Consider the following 27,656-nt stretch of genomic DNA (forward strand, 5'->3'; position numbering starts at 1 on the left):
TCATATTGTTGCTAATTGTGTTCTTTTTTCTGTCAGTTCTCTCGTTTTTTTCTTTTAAAGAGAATCCTCCTGTTCTTGTTTCATGGATGCAGTATCATCCATGGGGTATTATTATTATTTAAGTTTTATCTGCCTCTTTGTCTGTTTTTCCTGAGTTTCTTTGTTCTTTCTTCTTTTAAAACTTAATTCTTATCTCCTCCACAACTCACTCACTCTCTCCCTTTCTTTTCTGTGTCAGCCTGCAATATTATGGACTTTGCTTTCCTTGGCCAGCTGTTGATATTTAAGAGTGCTAATCAGAAGGTATTTGTGTGTGTAGCAGGGAGTAGGAAAGGTCTTGTAACTTGGAGGGGGAGCCAGTGAAAGATCAGTTTTCATGGGGAACTACCAGACACTCTTGTGGAATGTTGTCTTCTGTGGTGACCAGGGCAGTGTAGTCGCTTGGGCCTGCGGAGAGGGCATGTGGTAGGTAGACTGCCTGTTCCTTCCCTAAGCTTTGAACCAATCCTTCTGCCCTACCGTATACATCCTCCTGGCTGCCCGGTAGCCGGTACGTCTGGTTACCGAGCCTTTCGGTAGTAGTGATGTGCCCGTTGGCTTGTCACTCACTGCCTCTCCCACACCATTCACCCCTTCTGCAGCCTCATGTTTCGGCTTTCTCGGGTCTTCTGAGTCTGCAACATGTCTGTAATCTTTCGATTTTCTCAAATTTGGTTAAAATTTCATGTCCACTGATATCTTCTGTTATATTCTCATTATTCTTATGAATGTATACCTTTTAAAGTCCTTTATTGTCATTTTAGTTGCGTTTTAGAAAAGAGCAGAGATACATGCTTGTGTTCAATCTTCCAGGTTTAATGAGGAGGAAAAATTATTAATTGCAAGAAATAAATATATGTTAGGTTTTCATAAGTGTTGGTGTTTGCTATTTCTTTTTTTTTTACATTTATTTATTTTTGAGAAACAGAGTGAGACAAAGCGTGAGCGGGGGAGGGGCAGATAGAGAAGGAGACACAGAATATGAAGCAGGCTCCAGGCCCTGAGCAAGCGGTCAGCACAGAGCCTGATGTGGGGCTCGAACCCACAAAATGTGAGATCATGACGTGAGCCAAAGTCGGACACTCAACCGACTGAGCCACCCAGGCGCCCCTGTTTGCTATTTCTTTTATTGGTAGCTCTGAAAAGTTCATAAAAAATTAGTTTTCTAATCCTGAAGAAGTTTACAGTGCAGTTAAGAAAATAGGAAATATTCAGAGAATAATAGGTGACATATAATTGTGAAAATGAGTGGCATGAACTGTCCTGGCAGTATGAAGCGCAAACTACATGGTGCAAAATCAAACATCAGTCTCATTGATTTGTTATTTACTGATTTGTTTTGATTTGTTTTTAAACCTGTGATTACAACCAAAAATTTTCCATTTCTCTTTTTAATCTGAGAATGTTTATTTCAGTCTTTTAATCTCACCCCCCCACCCCCTGCCCCATTTTTTTCTTCCTGACAGAACCTTGATTCAGTCTGTCTTCCTGTGCTTCAGAGTAGGAAATCTTCAGCACAGGTGGTGAATAATGTTTCTAATGGTAGTAATTACATTCTTGTCAGTGTGTGAATAGCAACTGTATCCTAGAGTTGTGGCTAATGAGACTGGAGGGAAAGCCTGTTTGGGATATGGAAACTTCTGGAAAAGATTTTCCTACTGGTAGAAAGATACACATGAGAGGAAACAGTTCTGCTTCTCCTGGCCTTGTGTCTTCCTGTTGTATCTGGAACAATAGCTAGTAGGGGACAAATCTGAGGACAAAAACTTTCTATTGAGAGTGGTAAAGAAGAAAGATAGAACTTAGGCAGTTGGTGAGCTTGTAAGCTTCTGAACTAAACTACCTTCTAGGCTGCTTCTGAGGGGAGATAATAAATGTCCTTATTAAAGCAATTTAAGATTTTTGAGTTTTCTGTTATTTGCAACCAAACACATCCTAATTGCTTCAAGTTACAGCATTGCTCTCACTGGTCTCTCTAGTGCTGCTGTGTAGATGGACAACAATGTTTTGTAAAAACAGCACAGTTCAAAAACGCTTGTCAGTAGTTCTCACAACTAAATTTTAAAGGATTTACTTCTTGTAATTTTTTTTCACACATACTAAATTACTTTAGCTTTTTCCGCTTCTCCAAAAATTTGCAATGATAGATTTTAATAATGTAATATAAGTTAGGTATAGCTTGTAGCGAGTAATAGGAAATCCGAACTATCTTACTCCTTATTTTTCTTAGAATTTTACTGGGTTGCCTGGGTGGCTCAGTTGGTTAAGCATCTGACTTCAGCTCAGGTCACGATCTCATGGTTCGTGGGCTCTAGCCCCGTGTCGGGCCCTGTACTGACAACTCAGAGCCTGGAGCCTGTTTCGGATTGTGTCTCCCTCTCTCTCCCTCCCTCCCTCTCTCTCTCTCTCTCTCTCTCTCTCTCTCTCTCTCTGCCCCTCCCCCGCTTGCACTCTGTCTCCGCCTCCCTCAAAAATAAATAAACATTAAAAAAAAATTTTAAAGAATTTTATGGTTATAAGAGATAAGGTCATTTAGTTCAACCTCCACCTAAGACACTAATCTCTTCTACAGCTTGCTTGACACATGAGCAAATGGTAATAAATGCATTAGGAGATTCACACTCCTGGGAGGTAGGCTTTGTGCTTTGTTTTGGGGGGTGTTATTTTTGATATTTTGTAGGCACAATGAATTATTTTTCACTATGGGGTAGGTATCATTATTTATCTTCATTACATGAGTAATATTCAGTTTATGGCTTTCAATCATTGGGCTGTCTGCTAATATTATGCAGCATTTCTGTTACAGTGTTTGATATTTTCTGTGTTGACAATTATGTCACCTGTGAAGACAAACTATTTTATTTCTTCTTTCTCCGACTGTGTCCTTCCTTCCTGCACTGGCTAGGGCCTCTGGTGTGATGTTGAATAGGAGTGGTAAGATCAGACCTCCTTATTTTGTTCCCAGTATTAAGGAATGGCCTTTTACCACTAAGCATGATATTAACTGTAGCGTTTACGTAGATGCCTCTATCAGGTTGAGGACATTAACTTCTATTTTTCGTTTGGTGAGAGTTTTTATAATGAATAGACATTTGTCAAATGGTTGTCTTTACATCTACCATCTTGCTATTTTTGTATGCTTGCCCCATCTGTTCTTTGTCCCCTTTTTCTTCTTTTACTCCCTTTTGGATTAATTGCATGTTTTTTTAGAAATTCCATTTTTCTCTTTTGTTAGCTTATTAGTTATCCCTCTTTGTTTTTATTTCTGGGTTTTAGTGCTTTTTTTTTTGTAATTCAAAGTATCCATCTTTAACTTTTCACAGTCTACCTTCAAATAATTATATATGTGTGTGTATATATACACATATATATATAAATCACTTCATGTATATTATAAGAACCTCATAACAATATACTTCTATTTCCTGTCTCATGATCTTTATAGTATTATTGTCATATATTTTGCTTCTGTGTATATTATTAGCCCCACAATACATTGTTATTTTTGTTTTAAACAGTTACCTTCCAAAGAGATTTTAGACATAAGAAAAAATGTTTTATATTTACCTATATATTTACCATTTTCAGTGCTCATTACTTTGTGTAGAGCCAGGTTTCTCTCTGGTATCATTTTTCCATCAGCCTGAAGGACTTCCTTTTTATTGCAGTACAGGTCTGCTAGTGATGAACACTGTCAATTTTTTGATGTTGGAAAAAGGTCTTTATTTTCCTTTCTTTTCTTTTCTTTTCCCTTTGTTTTTGAGAGAGAGACAGAGCGTGAGTGGGGGAGGGGCAGAGAGAGAGAGAGAGACAGACAGACAGACAGCTGTCAGCACAGAGCCCCATGCTGGGCTCAAACTCATGAAATGTGAGATCATGACCTCAGCCAAAGTTGGATGCTCAACCAACTGAGCCACCCAGGTGCCCCTATTTTGCTTTCATTAAAAAAAATATTTCTCTGGGTATAGAATTCCACGTTACGTTTTAGATCGTTTTCAAGATGTTGCTCCGTTGTTTTCTGGCTTGCATTGTTTCTCAAAAGAAGTTTTCTGTCATTCTTGTCTTTGTTCATTTGTACTTTATGTGCCTTTTGTCTGTGGCTGCTTTTATGACTTTTCTATCATTTATTTTAAGAAATTTTATTGTCATGTGTATTATAGTTTTCTTCATTTTTCATATTTCTGGCATTTCTGGAGTTTCTCAGATCTTACGGATTTATAGTTTTTATCAAGTTTTGAAAAGCTTTGGTTATTCATTTTTCAAATATTTTTTCTGCCGTCTCTCTTTTCTCTTGGGAGTGCAATTACATATATACTATGATGCTTTCAGTTGGCCCAAGACCTGCTGATGCCCTGTTCAATTATTGTCCATCTTTTTTCTTCCTGTGCTTTATTTTGGATTGTTTCTATTGCTATTCTTTTCTTTGCATTGTCTTATCTGCTATTAATCCCATCCACTGCATTTTTCATTTCAGATGACTTTTTTAACTCTAGGAATTAAATTTTTAAAAATATCTTTCATGGGGCGCCTGGGTGGCGCAGTCGGTTAAGCGTCCGACTTCAGCCAGGTCACGATCTCGCAGTCCGTGAGTTCGAGCCCCGCATCGGGCTCTGGGCTGATGGCTCAGAGCCTGGAGCCTGTTTCCGATTCTGTGTCTCCCTCTCTCTCTGCCCCTCGCCCGTTCATGCTCTGTCTCTCTCTGTCCCAAAAATAAATAAACGTTGAAAAAAAAAATAAAAAAAAAAAATCTTTCATGTCTTAGTGTGCTCATATTTTCTTCTTTCTTGAACACAGGAGCTACATAACTTTTTTTGTAGTTACTTATTTGTATTAGTTAAAAACATTAAAATTTTTATTGCAGTGTAATTGACATACAATGTTATATTAGTTTCAGGTATGCTACATATTGATTCAACAGTTTTGTATGTTACTCAACACTCACCCTAAGTGTAGCCACCATACAATGTTACCATACAATGTTATTGTAATACTATTACAGTATTATTTACTATATTCCGTATGCTGTACTTTTCATCCCTATGACTTATTTATTTTATAACTGGGAGTTTGTACCTCTTAATCCTCTTCACCTGTTTTGCCCCTTACCCTACCCCCTCTCCTCTGGCAACCACCAGTTCTCTGTATTTATGAGTCTGTTTCTGCAGTTACTTTAATTGCCTGTTATTCATGGTAAATATCTTAATGCATTGCCTACTGGATATATGTTTTAGTAAAGGCTTGAGGGAATAATGTAAGAAGTTTTTGCTGTTTTGTCCTAGAAACCCAATGCCTTGCACCATGGAAGTGTTTCGTGAAATAGTGGGTGGAAAATATTAGCCAAAAAATGGGAGTAGGCTTAGAGAGAAAAGGTAATGATAACCACCTGGACTGTTACAAGGGATTCCTCTGGTGTGAAAGTATTCTACAGCCTAAGCCCACATTTTTCTTTTGGCCCTGGAAGCAACGTTGCTTTCTCTCAGTTTCCCCTCTCTCTACTCATAAAGTATTATTATAATGAATTTTTTACATGGTCATGAATATTTCATATATATGAACAGATAAACCCTAAAACTATAAAATTTTAAAACTGAAATAAATTTAGTGATGACTTAATTCAACCTGCTCTTTTTACAGAATAGTGAACTGAGGTCCAAGTTACTGATTTGCCCAAGTTTACAAACCTCACACAACTAGTCATTCTTTTGTTTTAAATATTCATTTATTTATTTTGAGAGACAGAAAGAGATTGAGCATGTGCACACAGGGTAGGGGCAGAGAGAGAGGGAGAGAGAGAATCCCAAGCAGTCTCCATGCTTCAGTGCAGAGCCCAATGTGGGGCTCAGTCTCACGAATCATGAGATCATGACCTGAACTGAAATCGAGTCTGACTCTTAACCGACTGAGCCACCAAGGTGCCCTGTCATTTTTTTTTTTTTTCAACGTTTATTTATTTTTGGGACAGAGAGAGAGACAGAGCATGAACGGGGGAGGGGCAGAGAGAGAGGGAGACACAGAATCAGAAACAGGCTCCAGGCTCTGGGCCATCAGCCCAGAGCCCGACGCGGGGCTCGAACTCACGGACCGCGAGATCGTGACCTGGCTGAAGTCGGACGCCTAACCGACTGCGCCACCCAGGCGCCCCCCTGTCATTTTTTTTTTAATTCAAGTATGATTAATCTCCAGTGTTACATTAGTTTCAGTTGTACAAAATAATGATTCAACAATTCTATACATTACTCGGTGTTCATCCCAGTAAATATACTCTTAATCCTCTTCACCTATTTCACCCATCCTCTGGAAACCACCAGTTTGTTCTCCATATTTAAGATTTTTTTTTTTTGTCTCTGTTTTTCTTTGTTTCGTTTCTTAAATTCCACATGTGAGTGACATCATATGGTGTATGTCTTTCTCTGACTTATTTCACTTGGTATTATATCCTCTAGATCCATCCATGTCATTGCTACTGGCAAGATTTTATTTTTATGGCTGAGTAATATTCCACTGTATATATACCACATCTTTATTCATTTATCTAATATCATAATTTCTAATATCCTTGTCTATTAATTTCATTATCTCTATCATATGAGTGTGTTTCTATTGATTCATTTTTCTTGCTCTTTTGTATGCATGGTAATTGTTTACTGGATGCTGGACATGATGAACTTTACCTTGTTGGATACTGAACATTTTAAACTTCAAGTATTTTTGAGCTTTAAGATGTGTGAGACACAGTTATTTGGGGGGAAGTTTGACCCTTTTGAGTCATTCTTTGAAGCTTTATCATGAAGGATTAAAATATTCTTTCTTCCAGGGTGAATTTTTCCCCATGAAGGGGAACACTTTGGAGTATCATACCCGATGTGCAGTTTATTGCAAGGTTTTCCCACTCCACTCTGACTTGGGGCTCACATGCACTGCTTCTGGCTGTGTGATCTCTGGAAATTAGTCCACCGAAGGAAAAAGAAACTTTTCAGTGGTTCTTTTTCTGACCTCAGGTAGTTTTCCTTGCGTGAATGTGCTGACTTATACTTGGCTGAAGACTCAAAAGGAGAACCCTGCAGGTCTCTGGAGCTGTCTCTCTCAGTGTAGTCATCTCCTCCCATTGCAACTGTCTCTTCACATGCAGCTCTCTCCTCTCTGATACTCTGGTCCATGAATTCTAGCAGCCATGGCCTCCAAAAATTCTTAACTCTGTTTTCTTAACATTAATTTTTCTTAAAATATCAGGACAGATTAGTGTTGAGTAATAAATTTAAAAGTGGGTTATTTTTTGGGGTGCCTGGGTGGCTCAGTCGGTTGAGCGTGCGACTTCGGCTCATGCCATGATCTCACGGCTCGTGAGTGTGAGCCCCGCATCGGGCTCCGTGCTGACAGCTCAGAGCCTGGAGCCTGCTTCGGATTCTGTGCCTCCCTCTCTGCCCCAACCCACTCACATTCTGTCTCTGTCTCTCTCAAAAATAAATAAACATTAAAAAATAGTAATAAATTGTCTTATTTTCAGGGGTGCCTGGGTGGCTCAGTTGGCTCAGGTCAAGAGCTCATGGCTTGTGAGTTCAAGCCCCACATCGAGCTCTGTGCTGACCGCTCAGAGCCTGAAGCCTGCTTCAGATTCTGTCTCCCTCTCTCTCTGCCCCTCCCCCGCTCACACTCTGTCTCTCAAAAATAAATATATGTTAAAAATAATCATAAAAATAAATAAAAGTGACTTATTTTCAAACATGTATTTTTGACTTTTTTTTTAAGTTTATTTATTTCTGAGACAGAGACAGCATGACTAGTAGAGGAGGGTAGAGAGAAAGAGGGAGAGAGAGAGGATCCCAAGCAGGCTCTGTGCTGCCAGCCCAGAGCCCAATGCGAAGCTCAAACTCACGAACCATGAGATCATATCTGAGCTGGAACCAGGAGTCGGACACTTAACTGACTGAGCCATCCAGGCACCCCTATTTTTGGCTTCTCTTCTCATCTTTTTGTTAATACAATAACACTATCTAAAAGAGCCTTTAATACAAAGTAAAAGTTTTAAAACCTGGGGAAAGAAATAGAAGAGCATTCATACCAGATCTGATGGTATCAGTTTAATTTTTCTTATAAATGAAAGTAGTTTGATAGTGGTTTTAAATTTGTTTGGTGAATATATTTTCTACATTATTTTTAAGCTTAGTAGTTATTGTTTAGTTCTTAGATGAGGTAAAAACATTTAGGAGTATCTAAAGAGCTTTTTGCTGCATTATTCACTGCCAAGTTTAAAGAATATGCAGAAGAAGGAATATGAAAGTGCCCTAGAAACTTTTTTAGCGCTCTTTTGTAATCTGTTACACCTTTCATGCATATATGGGACATTTTCATGTTTCTGTCCTTTCATTGTATTTCTACATTGGATTTTTTTTTCTTTTAGTGTTGTAGTATACCAGAAATATGTTTAACGTCATTATTCACAACTGCTAACATATTATTAGGATTTTTCATTTCAACCAAAAATAATATGTGATGTTTGATGTTGATGTTTATATGCTATGTAAGTATTGTGCTGTAATGTTACCACATTTTGCTGTGGTTCCTGTCAGATGAAAAATTTGCCATTATCATACGCATAAAGTTTCTTCGGTGAAACTCTGAAAACTAAACAATTGTCTTGATAAAAACTGAAGCATGTATATTAAATGTTCATTCTCATTTTGTATACTTTCTAGTCTGCACTATCAATGTAACTTTTTCTCAAGGTCAGATTTTGGTTTTTAACAGTTGACACTATCGTTGACAAACTTTTAAAATTCTTCATGAATAGTGAGACTATCTGATGAGTACCCCTAATCTTTTTATTTTTCACACTTTTACATTCTCATTCTTTATTTTTTCATCTCCAAAGAATTTTTAAGACAAAGTATACTGGTTTTTTGTTTTTTCTTCAGTAAAATGAATTGTATCTAGTGATTTTTATTTGTTTTACCATTTGCCAGAATTTTGTGTGTAATGTTTTTGAAAATTTCCTACTTGTATTGTCATTGAACCATTAACTGCAACTATAAAGTCCATAACTTTTAGCTGGTATATTTAAGTTTGGGTAGGTGAGGGGGGATTTTTGTGGATAAGTAGAAATAATCAGTTTAGTGATTAAACAAGAATTCAGTACCTTTTCTCTCTTTTATGTAGTATCAAAGGTGCCGAATCTGGGATAAGTTGCATGAAGAGCATATCAACGCAGGCCGTACAGTTCAGGTAAGTCTATTACATTGTTTCTAGTAAATCAATATGAAAGACAGTCTTAAGAATATTTTGCTAAACTAAATAGTCTTGTGGCTGAATCTTTTTATGTATATTTGTAACTATTTCTTTAAGGGTGCATTTTTAGCAGGAGTCACTGAATCAAATGTCATACATATTTTTAAGATTTTGATTCATAATACCAAAATTTCCTCCATGAACAAAGTATCAACTTATACTCAAAATCAACGCATTTTCCAAAAACCTTATGAACATTAGTATTATCAGTTTCTCAAAATTTTGCCTACTAGTAAGTTAAAATAATGTTGCTTTTGTTGTTCTAATCTGGAGTTTTTATTGCCTTGAATGGTAAAAGTTTTTATCATATGTGTCTTGGATAGTAATATTTCTTTTGTAAATCACCTGTTCATGTCCCCTGCATATATTATGTTGTTGTCTTTAAAAAAAAAAAAAAAAAAGTTGATTTATCTTAAGAGAGTGTGCACATGTGCAAGTGGGGGAGGGGCAGAGAGTGGGAGAGAGAATCCCAAGCAGGCTCTGTGCTGTCAGCATGGAGTTTTCTCAGGGTTCTCTCTCCTGCTCTTTCTCTCTGCTCCTTCCCTGACACATGCATTTTTTTCTCTCTCTCTGTCTCTCAAAATAAATAAACTTAAAAAAAAAATTTTAAAAAGAGAACTTCAAAACGATACTGTTACAGTAACATAGTATTTATTACAAGTATTCTTTGCAGTTATTGTCTTTTTAATAAATAAATGTTAATTATTTAAATTTTTAAAAATCCTGGGGCACCTGGGTGGCTCAGTCGGTTAAGTGTCTGACTTTGGCTCAGGTCATGATCTCGTGGTTTGTGAGTTTGAGCCCCGCGTGGGGCTCTGTGCTGACAGCTCAGAGCTTGGAGCCTGCTTTGGATTCTGTGTCTCCCTCTCTCTCTCTCTGCCCCTCCCCACTTGTGCTCTGTTTCTATATCAAAAATAAATAAATATAAATGTAAAAAAAATTTTTTAATTTTTAAAAGTCCTATATTTACATAGTTAAAAGGGTAAGCTTTACCTTACCCTTCTCCATCTCTGTGTCCTACTTGGAAGAAACCACTTTTAATCCTTTTGGCCATTTTCCCTGGTATGTAGCTCTTTATTCCTTAATATAATGTGAGAATGCTATTTCTTAATTAATCAGGTTCAGACATTACCTCTTCTTACCATAATAGGTGGTGATCTAGCTTTCTGCCCAGCTCTGGTACTTTCTTTCCGCCTATACAAATACATACATTATAATTTTTGGTTAAATTATAAATCATTATTTTATTATTTTGATTATAAAAATACTGTTTTCTTCTAAGCCAAATAGTGAAATACAATATAGTTTTTGCTTTTTGTCTTTTTTTTTATTTCCTAGCTTTCTGTGTATTTGTAATTTTTTTCTAAATGCTCCACATCTTTGCTATGTGCTATCAGTAATAATTTTCATATGTCCAAATATTCTACTTCCATTCTTTATCCTGAACACTCCCTCCTGTAGCCCTCTTCCCAGTTCCAATCTGGACTTCCTTTCTAGGCTTCTTGCACAGGTGCTGTTCTGGGACTTCCTTCAGCTGCTCTTATGTGTTGGGTCCCTGTCTTCCTGGGTATCATGTCTTCCTCATTTTTGGTTTACTCCATTGTTTTGTTGGAGTACATCTCTCAGTAGCTCTCTAAATAAGCTCTCTAAATTTACGTTGGAGTTAAATTTTTAAGTTATGAGTCTAAAATATACCCCTTTTCACCCCTCACATGTGACTGCTAATTTCAGTAGGTATAGAATTCTAGCTGGTATTCTTTCAGATTTGAGGGTTCTCTAGTTTAGTGTTGCTCTTAATGAAGCTGATATCGTCTGATTTCTCAATTTTTGTATGAGATCTATTTTTTTTTCCCCCTGTTTGGAAGCTTTTGTAGTCTGTTTATCCCTGGTGTTCTCAAATTTGATGATGATGTGCTTTGTGTTGGACTCTTTCAGTCTAAAAATTTATGTTCTTTAGTTCTGGGAAATTTAAATTATTCAATATGTTATTACTCTGTGTTTTTTCTTTGCTTTTTTTTTTTTTTAATCTTTAATTGCAAGAATTGGCAAATGATGGCATTTTCCTTGGATGACCCTCCAGACATCAGTAGCTGGAGGTTTGCTTTGGTTCAGTTTTCTAAAGAAGAATCCTTCTCCTCTTCCTCCTCCTCCCAGGGCAAGTAGGCACTTATTTTTCAGTCATAAAAGCAGGGTAGGTGAAGGATGCTGGGCTTTCATTGTTCAGTACACGCTTTCACATAAATCCCTTCTTTTAGCCCTGTGCCTGGTGTTTCTGAATCTAAAGTCTGTTTTTCCAAAGAATGCATCTCTGATCTTCTTGGATTTCAAAAAGGTTACTGTAGCTGCAGTGTAGTGAATAGATTGGGATAGAATGAAATGATTGCAAGAGATCATTTAGGAGAGATTACAGAGATAGTGGAGATAGAGAAAAACGGATTGACTTGAGGTCTAGTAGAAATTTGACCTACCTCTCTATATATGTATTTTACTGCTTGCCAACTAGATTATAAGCCTGAAGATCAGGGATTGTGTCTCTGCTATTTGTGTATATCACAGTACCTGCTGTTCGTCAAGATTCAGTGTTTATTGAATGGTGCTAAGCACGTAAATGTCAATGAGATTATTATGACTAGGATTTCTTGCCGTCTTCACTGTTTAATATGTTAGTAAAAATCACTTATTTTCTTGAGACAGTGCTTATGGTCAGAGTGTTTACTGATTAAAGAATATATTGACCTCCATTAATGACCTCCATCTGGCACAAAACATTTATGTGTGCCATAAAAAGAATGAGATTGAAACTGTTTTTAGATGTAAGTATTTGCTTAGTTTTATTCATATATGCTCTGAATTTTGTGTATAGACTAGTTCTTGGCTAGTTTGTATAAAACTGATTTTGGGACAATTTCATGAACAGTTATAATAGAGTTTATAAGTTTCTCATTATTATGTATAGTAAGAACTATCTGCTCACTTTCATTATAGTATCTTTGTTGAAAGGAATTCTTTATTTAAACATAGTCTAATTTGTCAGTCTTTTGTGGTCTTGCTTTGGGTGTCTTATTCAAGGAATACTCTCTATCCTGAGATCAAGAATATATTTTCTTATATTTTCTATTGAATGTTTTCAATGTTTTACTTTTAACACTTATGTCTTGAATCCATCTGAAATTGGTGCTATGAAGTAGATACAAATAAATCTCCTTTATTCCATTTGGAAAACCAGTTCTCTCACTATTAACTGATTTCTGCAGTGCTATTTACATATCACAATTCCATATATGTATGGGTCTGTCTCTGGTAGTTTTTTTATGTAAAAAAAATGTTTAATGTTTATTTTTGAGAGAGAGACAGACAGACAGAATGAGTGGGGGAGGGGCAGAGAGAGAGGGAGACACAGAATCTGAAGCAGGCTCCAGGCTCTGAGCTGTCAGCACAGAGTCCAACGTGGGACTCAAACCCATGAACCTTGAGATCATGACCTGAGCTGAAGTCGGACTCAACTGACTGAGCCACCCAGGCACCCCTGTCTCTGGTGTTTCTGTTCCACTGGTCAGTTTGTCTATTTCTCCATCAAGTTCCACACCATCTTAATTATGACAGCCTTATGATAAGGCTTGATATCTGGTAGGACAGTGTTTCCATCTTACTCTTCCTTTTCAGGACTGATTTGGCTATACATATACCTTTAGTCTTCCATATAAGATTTGGAATCTGCTTGTCAAAGTCCATACACAATCTTGTTGCGAATTTGGGAATTGCATTGGCTTTATCCATGTATTTAGAGAAAATTGACATGTTTACAATGTCCAGTTTTCCTACCTATGAATATGGGAGGTTCTTGCACTTTTTATGTCTTTTTTAATATTCTGCATACAGATACTGATAGATTATACTTTTAAAAAATACCTGCAAAATGTTTCCATTCTATTTGGAATTTTACACAATGACCTTGCTATTCCCCAACCAGCAGGTAGAGTCTGATTCCCTTCCTGTTGAATCTGGGCTGAGGCAGAAATAATGCCTGATTTCTGAGGCTAAGTCAGAAAGGTCAGATAGATTCCCCTGGTTCTCTGAGGGTGCTTGCTCTGCGGAAACCTCAGCATCACGTGAAATGTCCAGCTATCCTGAGATCCCCTTGTGGGAGATAGCCACAGCCACAGCTGAGCTGTTAGGAACTTGCAGCCTCAAGTGCCAGCCACACGTGTGTGAGCCATTTCAGACATTAGAGCTTTCGGATGACTATAGCCTCAGCAGGTGCCTGACTCAACCACATGGGTGACTCCGAGTGAGAACTGCCCGACTCAGGATGGCCTTAATTTCTGGTCTGCAAAATCGTTAGCAAAATCAGATGGTGGTTTTAGATCCTTAAGTTTTGGATGAATTTGTTATGCAGCAACAAATGACTGGAATACAGGGCTTATAGTTATTTTGTTTATCTATTTCACTTATCTATTCTTAAGTACTTTACAGTTTTACAGTGTGTGTGTGTTTGGGAGAGGTTTAAATGTTGTCCTTCTTTTTAATTATGCTTTCTACCGTGATGGTGTATATAGGAATATAATTAATTTTCATTCATAGATCTGTTGCTGATTATCTTTAAGTTCTCTTGTCAGTTTGAACAGTCTAAATTCCTTTGGGCTTTCTATTTATAGTTTATATTTTTGAGTAATATTTTTCTTCTCTTGTAAGATTACCCCTTTTTCCTGATTTCTTTCTTGTTTTGATTTCTTGTGTTTTGTTTTGTTTTGTTTTTTAGTCAGTCCAGCTTTCTAGTTATTACAAGAAATGGTTATAAATAAGCTCGTTCAAATTTACTTTTTAGAAAAAGATCTTATAAATAACAACAGATCCCTCTGCAAAATAATTCTTAATTTATACATAATGTTTTTTTCAGAAAGTAAAATCTCATTCATTCTGCTGTATTCCAGGATGATTATAACGATTGTTAATCATGTGTACCAAGTGCTTACGCAGCCCCTGTCATATAGTAGGTATTCAGTTAGTAAGAAGAATTGGAATAAGCTTGATTTCATGCTTTCACATTTAGCTGCTAGATGAAGCTAAACATGAGTGTTGGCTTTTTGTTAGTTTAATTTAAAACACATTGTAATTGCTTCACTTTTCCCCATTTTGTTTGGCTTGTCATATAAAAGTACAAAATGTATATTTTATTTTATTTTTTTTAAATTTTTAATGTTTATTCTTGAGAGAGAGTGCACACGCATGAGCAGGGGAGGGGCAGAGAGAGAGGGAGACAGAATTAGAAGTAGGCTCCAGGCTCCAGGCTCCAAGCTGTCAGCACAGAACTTGACGTGGGGCTTGAACTCACAAACCATGATATCATGACCTGAGCTGAAGTCGGACACTTAACCAGCTGAGCCACCCAGGTGCCCCCAAAATGTGTATTTTAAAAAGCTTAGTTTTCCCTGCTACCCTCCCCAAGTACTTAACACATAATACTAGCTGGTGATAGAGGATTATGAAAAATATATCACAGTTTCTGCTTTGAAGAAACTTACGTAGGTGGGAATTCATAAAAAATTAAATAAAATATTTAAATAATAGCTTAAGGCTTTAGTAAGAGAAGTAAGTCAATCTATAATTAATTGTCAAATATATTATAGAGATCAGTAAGTGATACAGTGCCAGTTGTCTGGATGCTGGGTAAGGGGTGTTATCCTCATTTTTTTAGATAAAGAAGGCTGAAGAATAAAGAAACTTAGTGTATTAAGTGCACAAGGTCTTAATAAGTGTTAGTGCAGGAATCCAATCTGGAATTAATATTAACTCAGGTGGATAGAAAGTGGAGTGCTGCACTTAATACCTGTATAGTAGATCCTCATTAGATATGTGTTGAGTAAATGAATGGAGACATTTTTCTTGTTTGAGTTTTATTGTTTTTGGTGTTTCAGTTAATATTTTTAAAGCTATGTATGTGTTCTTTTTGGTGCCTTTTGATGTTGAAATAAGTGTAAAGTTGTTGTGTAGTAGTTAGGTAAAACAAGAATAGTCCAGACTTATTATAATTAAACAGTTATGACTCTGGAGCCTTTAATAATAAATGAGATGTCTAGAATGTATTTACTCTAAGTTGTTTAAATGTTTACCAGTGGACTTGAGCTCTGTGTTTGTAAGGAAATCAGATTATTATGATACCAAATGTTTTTAGCTGTACACAATTTGCTCTCAAAATTACATGTCGTAAAAACACATTAGGAATCCTTAAATCAATATTTGACAAAGGCAAATATATGCATAGCCACTCTTTTAATCATTAAATACATAATTAGCCATTTTTCAGAATTTCAATTAACTCAGAATAATTACTTTTTACAATGATCAGTATAGATAAGTATATGTTTAAACATATCTTTTAATCTTTAGACAGAAACTTCAGGATATTTTTGAAAGAAGGAGGGGAAAGCCACAACTAGTTATTAAATTTAGTTATAGAGCTAAAGAGAGAGATATGTCACCTTCATTTTCCCGAGAGTTTGGCCATAGTTTTCAGTTTACTTCTTGCATACCGCAAGCTTCTTTTTTTTTTTTTTTTTTTTTTTTTTTTTTTTTATGGAGAGCAATCTACCTTACTCAAAGTTCGTTGATGTCAATGTTAATTTTTTTTTTTATGAAATTTATTGACAAATTGGTTTCCATACAACACCCAGTGCTCATCCCAAAAGGTGCCCTCCTCAATACCCATCACCCACCCTCCCCTCCCTCCCACCCCCCATCAACCCTCAGTTTGTTCTCAGTTTTTAACAGTCTCTTATGCTTTGGCTCTCTCCCACTCTAACCTCTTTTTTTTTTTTTTCCTTCCCCTCCCCCATGGGTTCCTGTTAAGTTTCTCAGGATCCACATAAGAGTGAAACCATATGGTATCTGTCTTTCTCTGTATGGCTTATTTCACTTAGCATAACATTCTCCAGTTCCATCCACGTTGCTACAAAGGGCCATATTTCATTTTTTCTCATTGCCACATAGTACTCCATTGTGTATATATACCACAATTTCTTTATCCATTCATCAGTTGATGGACATTTAGGCTCTTTCCATAATTTGGCTATTGTTGAGAGTGCTGCTATGAACATTGGGGTACAAGTGCCCCTATGCATCAGTACTCCTGTATCCCTTGGATAAATTCCTAGCAGTGCTATTGCTGGGTCATAGGGTAGGTCTATTTTTAATTTTCTGAGGAACCTCCACACTGCTTTCCAGAGCAGCTGCACCAATTTGCATTCCCACCAACAGTGCAAGAGGGTTCCCGTTTCTCCACATCCTCTCCAGCATCTATAGTCTCCTGATTTGTTCATTTTGGCCACTCTGACTTGCGTGAGGTGATATCTGAGTGTGGTTTTGATTTGTATTTCCCTGATAAGGAGCGACGCTGAGCATCTTTTCATGTGCCTGTTGGCCATCTGGATGTCTTCTTTAGAGAAGTGTCTATTCATGTTTTCTGCCCATTTCTTCACTGGGTTATTTGTTTTTCGGGTGTGGAGTTTGGTGAGTACAGTTTATCTTTAAGTGATATTATACTATTTCACGTTTAAGAAACTTAAATATACCTTTATTTCTCCCCTCCAGTCTTTATATAATTGTTGTTGTATGTTTACTTATATATATGTTATATACTCCATAATGTAAACTTTCAATTATCTTTTTCAAGTGATTTAGATATTAAGGGGAAAAAAACTTATATAATGGCATTTCTATTTCTGGTGTGCTTAATGCATTTTTATATAACCATATTTCCATCTGGTATAATTTTCCTTTTGCCTAAAAGATTTCCTTTAACATTTTTTGGAGCACAGTTCTGCTGGTGATGAAGAATTCTGCTTTTGTATATATAAAAAGCCTTTATTTGGCCTTTGTTTTTAAAAGGAATTTTGCTGTATATAAGATTCTATACTAACTTTTTTCTTTCAGTACCTTAGAGGTGTTTTCAACTTTTTTTCACTTCCATTTTTTTGCAATAAGAAATCTGTTTCATTCTTATTTTTGTTCTCAGTATGTAGTATGTCTTTATTCTCTGGCTGCTTTTACAATTTTCCCTTTATCAGTGGCTCTGAATACTTTGATCATGATGAGCTTGTGTGACATTTTCTTCACATTTCTTGTGCTCTCAATTTGTAGAGTGTCTTGGATCTCTAGGTTTATAGTTTGCATCCAATTTGAAAAATTTGGGGCCATATTTCTTCATATGTTTTCTGTCCCCTCCCATCTCTCTTCTTCAGAGACTCCAATTACACGTATGTTAGGCTTCTTGAAGTTATCTTACAATTTTTTGGATTCCTCTTTCTCTTTGTGTTTCATTTTGGATAGTTTTATTTCTGTGCCTTCATGCTTCGTGTTTACTAGTCTGAGCAGCAGCGGTGTCCAATCTGCTGTTAATACATTCAGTGCATTTTTCATCACACACATTGTAGTTTTCAACTCTAGAACTTTGATTTGGGTTCCTTCCTAACCCCCTTCTTCCTTCCTTCCTTCCTTCCTTCCTTCCTTCCTTCCTTCCTTCCTTCCTTCCTTTTTTTTTTTTTAAGTAGGCTCCACACCCTACATGGGGCTTGAATTCATGACCCTGAGATCAAGAGTCACATGTTCTACCAACTGAGCCAGACAGGCACCCTGGTTTGGGTCTCTCTTTATATTTTTCATGTCTCTCCTTAACTTTTTAAACATATTAAATACAGTTATAATAACTTTTAATATCCTTCTCTGCTAATTCTAATATCTATGTCAATTCTGGGTCAGTTTCAATCAAGTGATTATTCTCCTCATTTTGGGTCATATTTTCCTATTTCTTTGTGTGTCTGGTGATATTTGATTGGGAGGTCTTTACTTGGCGGAGTGCTAGATTTTTTTTTTTTTTTTTTGAGTGCTAGATATTTTTATGTTCCTATAAATCTTACTGAGCTTTGTTCTGGAATACAGTTAAAATACTTGGAAACAGTTTGATTCTTTTGGGTCTAACTTTTATGATTTATTAGGCTTCATTGGAACAGTGCTCAGTCTAGGGCTAATTATTTCCCCACTATTGCAGTAAAACCTTTCTGAGTGCTCTACCCACTGCCTAGGGAATTCAGAGTTTTTCCAGTTTAGCTGGTGGGAACAGACACTGTTTAAAGCTTTGAGTACTAGGCACTGTTCCCTCTAATCTTTTTGGATGATTTTTTTCCCCTAGCCTCAAGTAGTTTTCCCACATACATGTTCTGATCATTTCTCTGCTACATACTTGAGGATTGTACCCCTGCATATGTTCAGGATTCTCTTTCTATGCAGCTCTCTCTAGTACTTCAGTGCTCTGTTCTATACACTCTGCAGAAGCAGAAGTCTATTATTATGTTTGAAACTTCAAGTGGAATAAGTTTACTAGTTTTCTTCTGTGGGATAAGAAAACATTAGCATTAAGAAAGATTTTGTGATCAAATTTTGGAATTAAGTTAAGAAGTTGGAAATTATTACTACTGTAATAATTCACTGAAGAACATTAACTTGGATTCTGTAGAAGAAACTTGATCAGCCTAGTCTCCATAGCAGTGGTGATACAGAACTTGTTGAGAACACAGATTTCTGGGACTCACTTTAGAGATTCTGAGATAGTAGATTTCAGACCACATTTAGAAAGATACTGCTCTACAGAGAGTCTATGCTAGTTCTATAGGTGATGAAAATAAATAAATAAATAAATAAATAAATAAATAAATAAATAAAATCAGCCATGGAACTTCTAGGAGTAAAACTTGACTTTCATAATTTTACTGTCAGAAATATGGAACAGTTGAGCTATGTACTTTTTAAATTTTTAAGAGATTTTGAAAGGGAGAAGCAATAGAAAAGAGGGGATGGGGGGAAGAAAGGGAAGTGAGGATAGTAGACAGAACTTAGAGAAGAAAAGATTAAAGAGAGTCAAGGCCTGGTAGGGAATGGAAAAGAGGATACAGTAGATTCCAAAATGAATGCTATTAGAAGGTAAATTATTGCAGATTATTTTGAGCTTCAATTGAATTTAAATTTTAGTTTTGCCTTGAAATATTTATGAGCTTAATAATCAGGATTTAGGATTTTTGACCTCTACTCTGATTAGCATAGGTCCTATAGAACCCGAAGGAGGAAATTAAATCTAAGGTACCATCTGTTGTAAGACACACCATTGTTTTGTGTACCTCCAAGAAAGAAAAAGTGCTGCCAGAGAATGGCACATTGTGCTTTTTTGAATCTATTTTAAGGTGCATTCCAATTTCAGAGATGTTGGAATGTGGGAAAGATATTGTGTCTTAAAATTGATGAAGTGTGGTATTTAGAAGACTTCTATCCTTGTCCTCCACCTCTGTCTTTCCCCAGTCTAGTCTATTTAGTATGTTCTGTTTTCCTAGTGTTCTTTAGGGTAAACTCAAATCTCACTTCCTTCATGAAGCCTGTCTAGATTCTTATAGTAAGATGTTTCAAGTTTCCTTTGAGCATGTTTCTTATGCCCCTTTCAATTTTGAATATATCTTCTTAATAGAGAATCAAAAGCAAAATAGGAGTTTGGTAGCTCTGCTTTTTCTGCATCATCTGTTAACATTATACCATCTGCCCTAAGCGGTAGACCTAATCCTCCTTTCTTGTTCTTGCTCTACATGTATTTTTTAAATCCTTTTTATTGTTCTTAACATTTTTCATCAGCCTCCGCTCATTCTGGGCTCCTACTTTACTTACATGATTCTCCTTGTTTCAGATCACTCTTTTGTATTCATCCTTGTTCACATGCCTTTCTTTTTCTTTTTTTTTAAAAACAGGTCTCTTAAAATTCTGAACTTACCATAGCACACCATATACAACCATATTGGATTCTTCAGATACCTCTTTTCTTTCTTATCAGATTAGCTTGTTTCTTTTTTTTTTTTTTTTTTAACGTTTATTTATTTTTGAGACAGACAGAGCATGAACGGGGGAGGGGCAGATAGAGAGGGAGACACAGAATCGGAAACAGGCTCCAGGCTCTGAGCCATCAGCCCAGAGCCTGACGCGGGGCTCGAACTCAGGGACCGCGAGATCGTGACCTGGCTGAAGTCGGACGCTTAACCGACTGCGCCACCCAGGCGCCCCCAGATTAGCTTGTTTCTAGTGTCAGGGTATCACCTTTTAGAAACTCTCTCTTTAAAAAAAGATCTTCCTATCACAATATAATTTCTGTGGCATCACACAACTATTTTCTCCAGAAAAACTTGATTCAGTTCCCTAAAGTATCAGTGTTTCCATTATTCTTTTTTAACTATTAAGAGCTCCAAGATGGCATGGTTGCTTTTTCTCATGCGTTTCATTCCCATTTCACTATTTTATCCTTGTATGTCAGAATTAATTCCAAAAAAGTGGTTCCGTTCATTATTTCTTCCAGCTAATGAAAGATGATACGTTTCATATGCTTAGTGACTTATATTATGCATTCCTAGGGAACTAATTTAGTTACATTCTTGATAGTTGGAGATCTCTGTTGTTGTTGGACTACTGCTTTGCCCTTTGTGGAAAATATTAAGAAAGAATTCATTCATTTACTCTGTTTATTGAATCAAAGCGTATATGAGGGATCACATATAGCCTTGAGGATACAATGGTAAAGAAATTAGGTAAATCACAATCTAGTCAAATGAATGAATTTATCTTTTATCCAGGAAGATGGTTGGCAATATACTTCCACAGTGAGATTGATACTCATTTTTACCCCTACCCAAATGCTTTCAAACTTGACTTGTTTCTATCCTTAACTTAATTGACCATCAGGTTAATATAATGTGCTTTTCTAAAAATGTTACTAAAACTTTTTACTGTGAAATATAACATGTGTGCCATGCATACAACATAAATATACACCTAAACAAATTGTTATACTGGGAACACTCAAGTAACTACTACTCAGATCAAAAATAGAAAATTGCCAGCATCCTAGAAACCCCTCATAGTCTCTTCCCTATAACAATCACCTTTCTCCCACCAAAAGTAATTACTATCTTGATTTATATGGTAACTGTTTCTTAGTCTCTCTGTATAATTTTACCACCAGAATGTATCATTAAGTTACAAATTAATTTAGTCTATTCTTGAACATTATATAAATTGAATTAAACAGAATATGTCTTTTGTGTCTAGCTTGAGACTTATCTGTGTTCTTGCCTATAGCAGTATTCAGTCATTTTGATTATTGTGTGTAGTCCATTGTATGAGTTTACCATAGTGTATGGTAAATATATACTATGATATGTTGATGGTCATTTGGGTTTTCAGTTTCTATTACAAATGTGATTAGCATTCTTGTATATTTTTACTGATACACATGTGCATACATTTCTGTTGAGTATATTTTTAGGACATTGGGCATCCTTATTTTCACTGTAGTATAGTACCAAACTATTTTCCAAAATAGTTGTACTAATTTTACACTCCTTCCAGCAATGAATGTGAGTTCCTGTGGTCTACACATCCTCACCACTATTCAGTAAAGTTAGAGTTTAATTTTAGCTTTCTAGTGGGTAGTTAATTATGGTTTAATTTACATTTACCTGACTATAAATGAGATTGAGTAACTTATTGTTTATGAGAAGTGCCCATTTTGGGTTCTTGCCCACATTTCTATGGGTTTTTTGTCTTTTTCTTACTCTCTATAAGAGCTCTTTATTCTGCCTGTGACCACTTTATCAATATATTTGTTGCAATTATCTTCTTTCACTCAGTGGTTAACCTTTTCATTGTCTTAGTTGTGTTCTTCAATGACTTAGAAGTTCATTTAATTTAATATAGTCAAGGTTATCAATTTTTTTCTTGTTGCTTTCTTATGCCACATTTAAGAAGTATTTCCTACCCTAATATCATAAAGATATTCTATTGTTTTGCCTTTCACATTTAGGTCTGCAGTCCATTTGGTTGATTATTGTGTATGGTGTGAAGTGTGTATGGTGTGTCCAGTTTTATCTTTTTCCCACAGGCATACCCAAATGACCAAGCACTGAGTTTTGGAAAGATCATGCTTCCCTGCGGTGGAGCCTTTGTTATGAATTCAGTGCATATGTGTTTGGGTTGCTTCTTGGCTGTCTGTTTCATTGGTGTATTTGTCTCTATTCTTGAACTAATAGCACACTGTCTTAGTTACTGTGGCTTTATAATCAGTCAGTATATAATAGAGGAAGTTCTCCTACCTTCTTCAAGGCTAGTCTCAGCCGTGTGTATACAATTTCATATACATTCTTTTAAAAGTTTATTTATTTTGAGAAACAGTGTGTGTGCGCCCGCGAGCTGGGGGAAAGCAGGGGAGTGGGGGGGTGGGGAGAAAGAATCCCAAGCAGGCTCCATGCTGTCAATGCAGAGCCTTGTGTGGGGCTGGATCTCATGAACCACAAGATCATGACCTAAGCTGAAGTCAGGAGTTGGATGCTCAACTGACTGAGCCACCCAGGCTCCCTTGCAATTCCACATACATTTGAGAATCCGCTTGTCAAGCTCCACCAAAACAAAAAATCTTTTTCAAATTTATTCTAATTTATTGAATCTATAGATTCAAACCTATATTGTTCAAGGTTGTTCAGCTGTACAGGGTTTATTTTTTTATCCTTTTACTTTGAACTGCCTATGTGTTTTAGATGTATTTAAATATATTTTCCAGTCTGAAAATTTTCATCTTTTAACTGGAACATTTATTCCATTTATGTTTTATGTAATTATTGATGTATTTAGGTTTAAAACTTATACTCTCTTGTTTGCTTTCTACTTCTCCCATGTATTTTGTATTCTTTTTCATCTCCATTTTCACTTTCTTGTATTTTTTATTGATCCAGCTGTTCTTGTTGGTTTTGGAATTATATACTCTTTTACTGGAAATTACAACAACATCCATAAACAATATAGATTATATAGGTACCTTGGAATATTTTAGTTGTTTGTGTGACCCCCAAATTAAATGCTATTTTTATATATTTTAATTTTATACATATATTTAAAATCCTCAAGTTACTATTATTACCATTATGATTATTACTGTTTTAGAATAGTTACTGGTCATCTAGATTTACCCACACTTTTATTTATTTATTTATTTATTTATTTATTTATTTATTTTTACTTAAATAAAAAGTTTATTTTTTTCTTAAAGTTTATTTCTTAAAGTTTATTTTGAGAGTGAGAGTAGGGTACTAATTTTCCATGCTTGTCTGTATATGGTTTCAGGCATTGAAGTTTTTATACACTACCCAAAAGACTGGAAGCCAAACTGTAGCTCACCTGAGGGCTGATTGATTTTAGGATCACCTGTACTCTCAGGGTACAGCTCTTTCAGATCCCAGCTCAAAGCACCATAGTGCTTATACTTAGCAGGCCCCAGCACTGAGTATTTTACTCAGAAATTTGTGATGGGAATGCAAGTTGGTGCAGCCACTCTGGAAAACGGTATGGAGGCTCCTCAAAAAACTAAAAATAGAACTACCCTACGACCCAGCAATTGCACTACTAGGCATTTATCCACGGGATACAGGTGTGCTGTTTCAAAGGGACACATGCACCCCTATATTTATAGCACTATCAACAATAGCCAAAGTATGGAAAGAGCCCAAATGTCCATCAATGGATGAATGGATAAAGAAGATGTGGTGTATATATGCAATGGAGTATTACTTGGCAATCAAAAAGAATGAAATCTTGCCACGTGCAACTACGTGGATGGAACTAGAGGGTATTTGCTAAGTGAAATTAGTCAGAGAAAGACAGAAATCCTATGACTTCACTCATATGAGGACTTTAAGAGAGAAAACAGATGAACATAAGGGAAGGAAACAAAACTAATATAAAACCAGGGAGGGGGACAAAACAGAAGAGACTCATAAATATGGAGAACAAACTGAGGGTTACTGGAGGGGTTGTGGGAAGGGGGATGGGGTAAGGGACACTAAGGAATCTACTCCTGAAATCATTGTTGCACTATATGCTAACTAATTTGGATGTAAATTTTAAAAAATAAAAAATAAAATTAAAAAAAAAAAAAAAGAAATTTGTGAGCCTGTCAAACACTCTGGTAAGCAAGTACCCCCAAGCAAATGTGGCCTTGAGTTTAGGACTCACCTCTCTGGATTTCCACTTTTGTCTAATTCTAGACCTGTACATTTCTTACTGTCTTCTTTGCTTTTTGATGCCTTTGAATTTTGTTTGTGTTTTTCAGCTTTTTTTTTTTTTTAATTTTTTTTTTTCAATGTTTATTTATTTTTGGGACAGAGAGAGACAGAGCATGAACGGGGGAGGGGCAGAGTGAGAGGGAGACACAGAATCGGAAACAGGCTCCAGGCTCCGAGCCATCAGCCCGGAGCCTGACGCGGGGCTCGAACTCGCGGACCGCGAGATCGTGACCTGGCTGAAGTCGGACGCTTAACCGACTGCGCCACCCAGGCGCCCCAGTGTTTTTCAGCTTTTTAACTAGTCATTGGTGGGAGGGTTACTTTGAATTATCTAGTTTGCTATACCCAGAAGCAGAAAGACCCATATTATATTTTTCACATATGGTTTTGCCATCCTGTTACTTTTATTTGATTTTGGAGAGACTCTATAGCTATATTGTCCAATATGTTAGCTCCTAGCCACATGTAATTGTTGGGCACTTAAAATGTGGCTAGTTTGAATTGAGACGTGCTGTAAATGTAAAATATTTCATTAATAATTTTTATATTGATTACATGTTGATAATATTTTGGATATATTGAGTTAAATACAAACATTAAAATTAACTTCAACTGTTTCTTTTTACTTTTTAATGTGACTGTCAGAAAATTTTAAATTACATATATGGCTTACATTTGTGGTTTGCATTATATTTCTGTTGGATATTATAGCTATGTAGAAAAGTTGTTGAGAACACATGCTCTGCAGCCTGGATTTGATTCCTGGCTGTACTTTTTATTAGAAGTGTAATCCTGAGCTTTCAAAAATTTTTTCTTGCTTTAATTTCCTCTTCTTTAAAATGAGAATGATAGTAATACCTGTTTCAAAAGTAAGTTGTGAAGGTAAAACAAGATGAAGAAGGTAAATACTTAGTACAACAGACAACTTATAGTAAGTGTTGATAAAAATTCAGCCATTGTGTTTTTTGTTAGTATAGTATCAGAAATATAGTTCAATGGATATTTTCTTTCTTTCTCTTAACATTTTCTCCTCCACCCATAGTAATAGAATTCTGGACACTATAATTTGACTGGGGCATAAACAGATGCACAAATTCTGTAAGAGAGTAAGACTATGTCATAGGCAAATAGTCATTAGCTGCAGAAACTTTTTAATGCTTCTCCAAGATAATATTGCCTAAAATATTTTTATGGACTATGTGGCAAGTATGTAACCAAGCTTTACAACTGTAGTTCAGAAGAGAATTGTACAGCCGTTGTTGTCTGGGTGGCTCAGTGGGTTGCACATACCATTCTTGATTTTGGCTCGGGTCATGATCCCCAGGGTTGTGGGATCGAGCCCTGCATTGGGCTCTGTGCTTAGTGTGGAGCCTGCTTAAGATTCTCTCTCCCTCTTTCTGCCCCTCTCCCCTGCTTGTGCTCTCTCTCTAAAATTAAAAAAAAAAAAAAAAAAAAAAAAAAAAAAGAATTGTATTGCCAAGAGATGGTGGTGTGTTAGCAATAATATTGCTCCAGGACTTGCTCTAGACCTAATTCTGCCACTGTGCTCATCTGGAGTCCAGTTTCTCTCTTGTAAAATCATAAAGTTGTACTAGATGATAACATAGGCCTGTATGTTCTATGATTTCTCCATGTTAATGATTGCAGGTCACATATTTTTAATTTATAGTTCAGTTATCCTTAGGTTTTGCAGTTCACATTGGGATGGTAAGAGTGACATAAAGTTAAAGGAAGTATAGAATCATGACAGGATAGAGACACAACTTTTTGATTCACCCAGAAAATCTTACAAGATACATTAGGTTGCAGCTAAACTATTTTTTCCGGATTTTTTTTGAATTAAAAAAATTTTTTTAACGTTTATTTATTTTTGAGAGAGAGACAGAGCTGGAGTGAGAGGGGGGCAGAGAGAAAGGGAGACAAGAATTGGAACCAGGCTCCAGGCTCTGAGCTGTTAGCACATAGCCCAACGCTGGGCTTGAACCCACGAACTGCGAGATCATGACCTGAGCTGAAGTCAGATACTTAACCGACTGAGCCACCCAAGTGCCCCTGCTTTTTTTAACTTGTTAAAAAATTTAATTTATTTTAGAGAGGAAGAGCATGAGTGGGGGGAGAGGGGCAAGGGGGGGAGGGAGGGAGTGAGAGGGAGGGAGGGAGGGAGGGAGGGAGGGAGGGAGGAAGAGAGAGAGACTCTTAAGCAGGTTCCACATTCAGAGAGGAGCTTGACACAGGGCTGGATCCCATGACCCCGGGATCGTGACCTAAGATGAAATCAAGAATCAGACACTCAACCAACTGAGCCACCCCAGCGCCCCTTCAGAATTGTTTTTCATTTTACTAGAATAAAATGGATAGTTTAGATTATATTAAGGTACCATATAGATAGGAATTGTGGTTATAGTTTAATGGAAAGATTGCTGGACTTTTAAGAATACCGAGGTTTTCATTGAATCCTAGAAGAGAGCACAGGCAGTAATTTTTCTGACATTGGCCAGAGCAACATTTTTCTAGATATGTCTCCTGAGGCAAGGGAAATAAAAGACATGAACTGTTGGGACTACATCAAAATACAAAGCTTCTGCACAGCAAAAGAAACAGTCATCAAAACTAAAAGGCAACCTACTGAATACAAGAAGGTATTTGCAAATGACATATCCAAAATATAAAGAACTGATACAACTTAACACCCCAAAAAACAAATGATCCAATTAAAAAATGGGCAGAAGACATGAACAGACATTTGTCTAAAGAAGATCTCCAGATGGCTAACAGACACATGAAAAGATGCTGAATGTCACTCATCCTCAGGGAAATGGAAATCAAAACAACAGTGAGATATCACCTCATACTTGTCAGAATGACTAAAATCAAAACACAAGAAACAACAAGTGTTGATGAGGATGTAGAGGAAAGGGAAGCCTTGTGCACTGTTGGTGGGAATGCAAACTGGGTATTTACCCCAAAATACAAAAATGCAAATTCAGGGGCACCTGGATGGCTCAGTCCATCGAGCATCCAACTTTGGCTCAGGTCACGATCTCATGGTTCATGAGTTTGTGTCCCACATCGGGCTCTCTGTCAGTGCAGAGCCCACTTTGGATCCTTTGCCTCCCTCTCTCTGCCCCTCCCCCACTCATGCTTGTTCTCTCCTAAAAATAAACAAACATTAGAAAAAAAATTTTAAAAACCCACTATTTC

General features: G+C 36.5%; 1 protein-coding gene across 1 annotated transcript in view; it reads left to right on the top strand.

Moving 5' to 3' along the window:
• STX17 (syntaxin 17) overlaps window positions 1-27,656 on the top strand; it is a 65,206-nt gene that overhangs the window by 11,998 nt on the left and 25,552 nt on the right. The window contains exon 3 of the mRNA XM_030294438.2: window positions 9,193-9,258. Within this exon, the coding sequence (XP_030150298.1) occupies window positions 9,193-9,258 (66 nt within the window). The remainder of the gene's footprint in view (window positions 1-9,192; window positions 9,259-27,656) is intronic.

The sequence above is a fragment of the Lynx canadensis genome, chromosome D4 (assembly GCF_007474595.2).
Source record: "Lynx canadensis isolate LIC74 chromosome D4, mLynCan4.pri.v2, whole genome shotgun sequence".
Classification (NCBI taxonomy): domain Eukaryota; kingdom Metazoa; phylum Chordata; class Mammalia; order Carnivora; family Felidae; genus Lynx; species Lynx canadensis.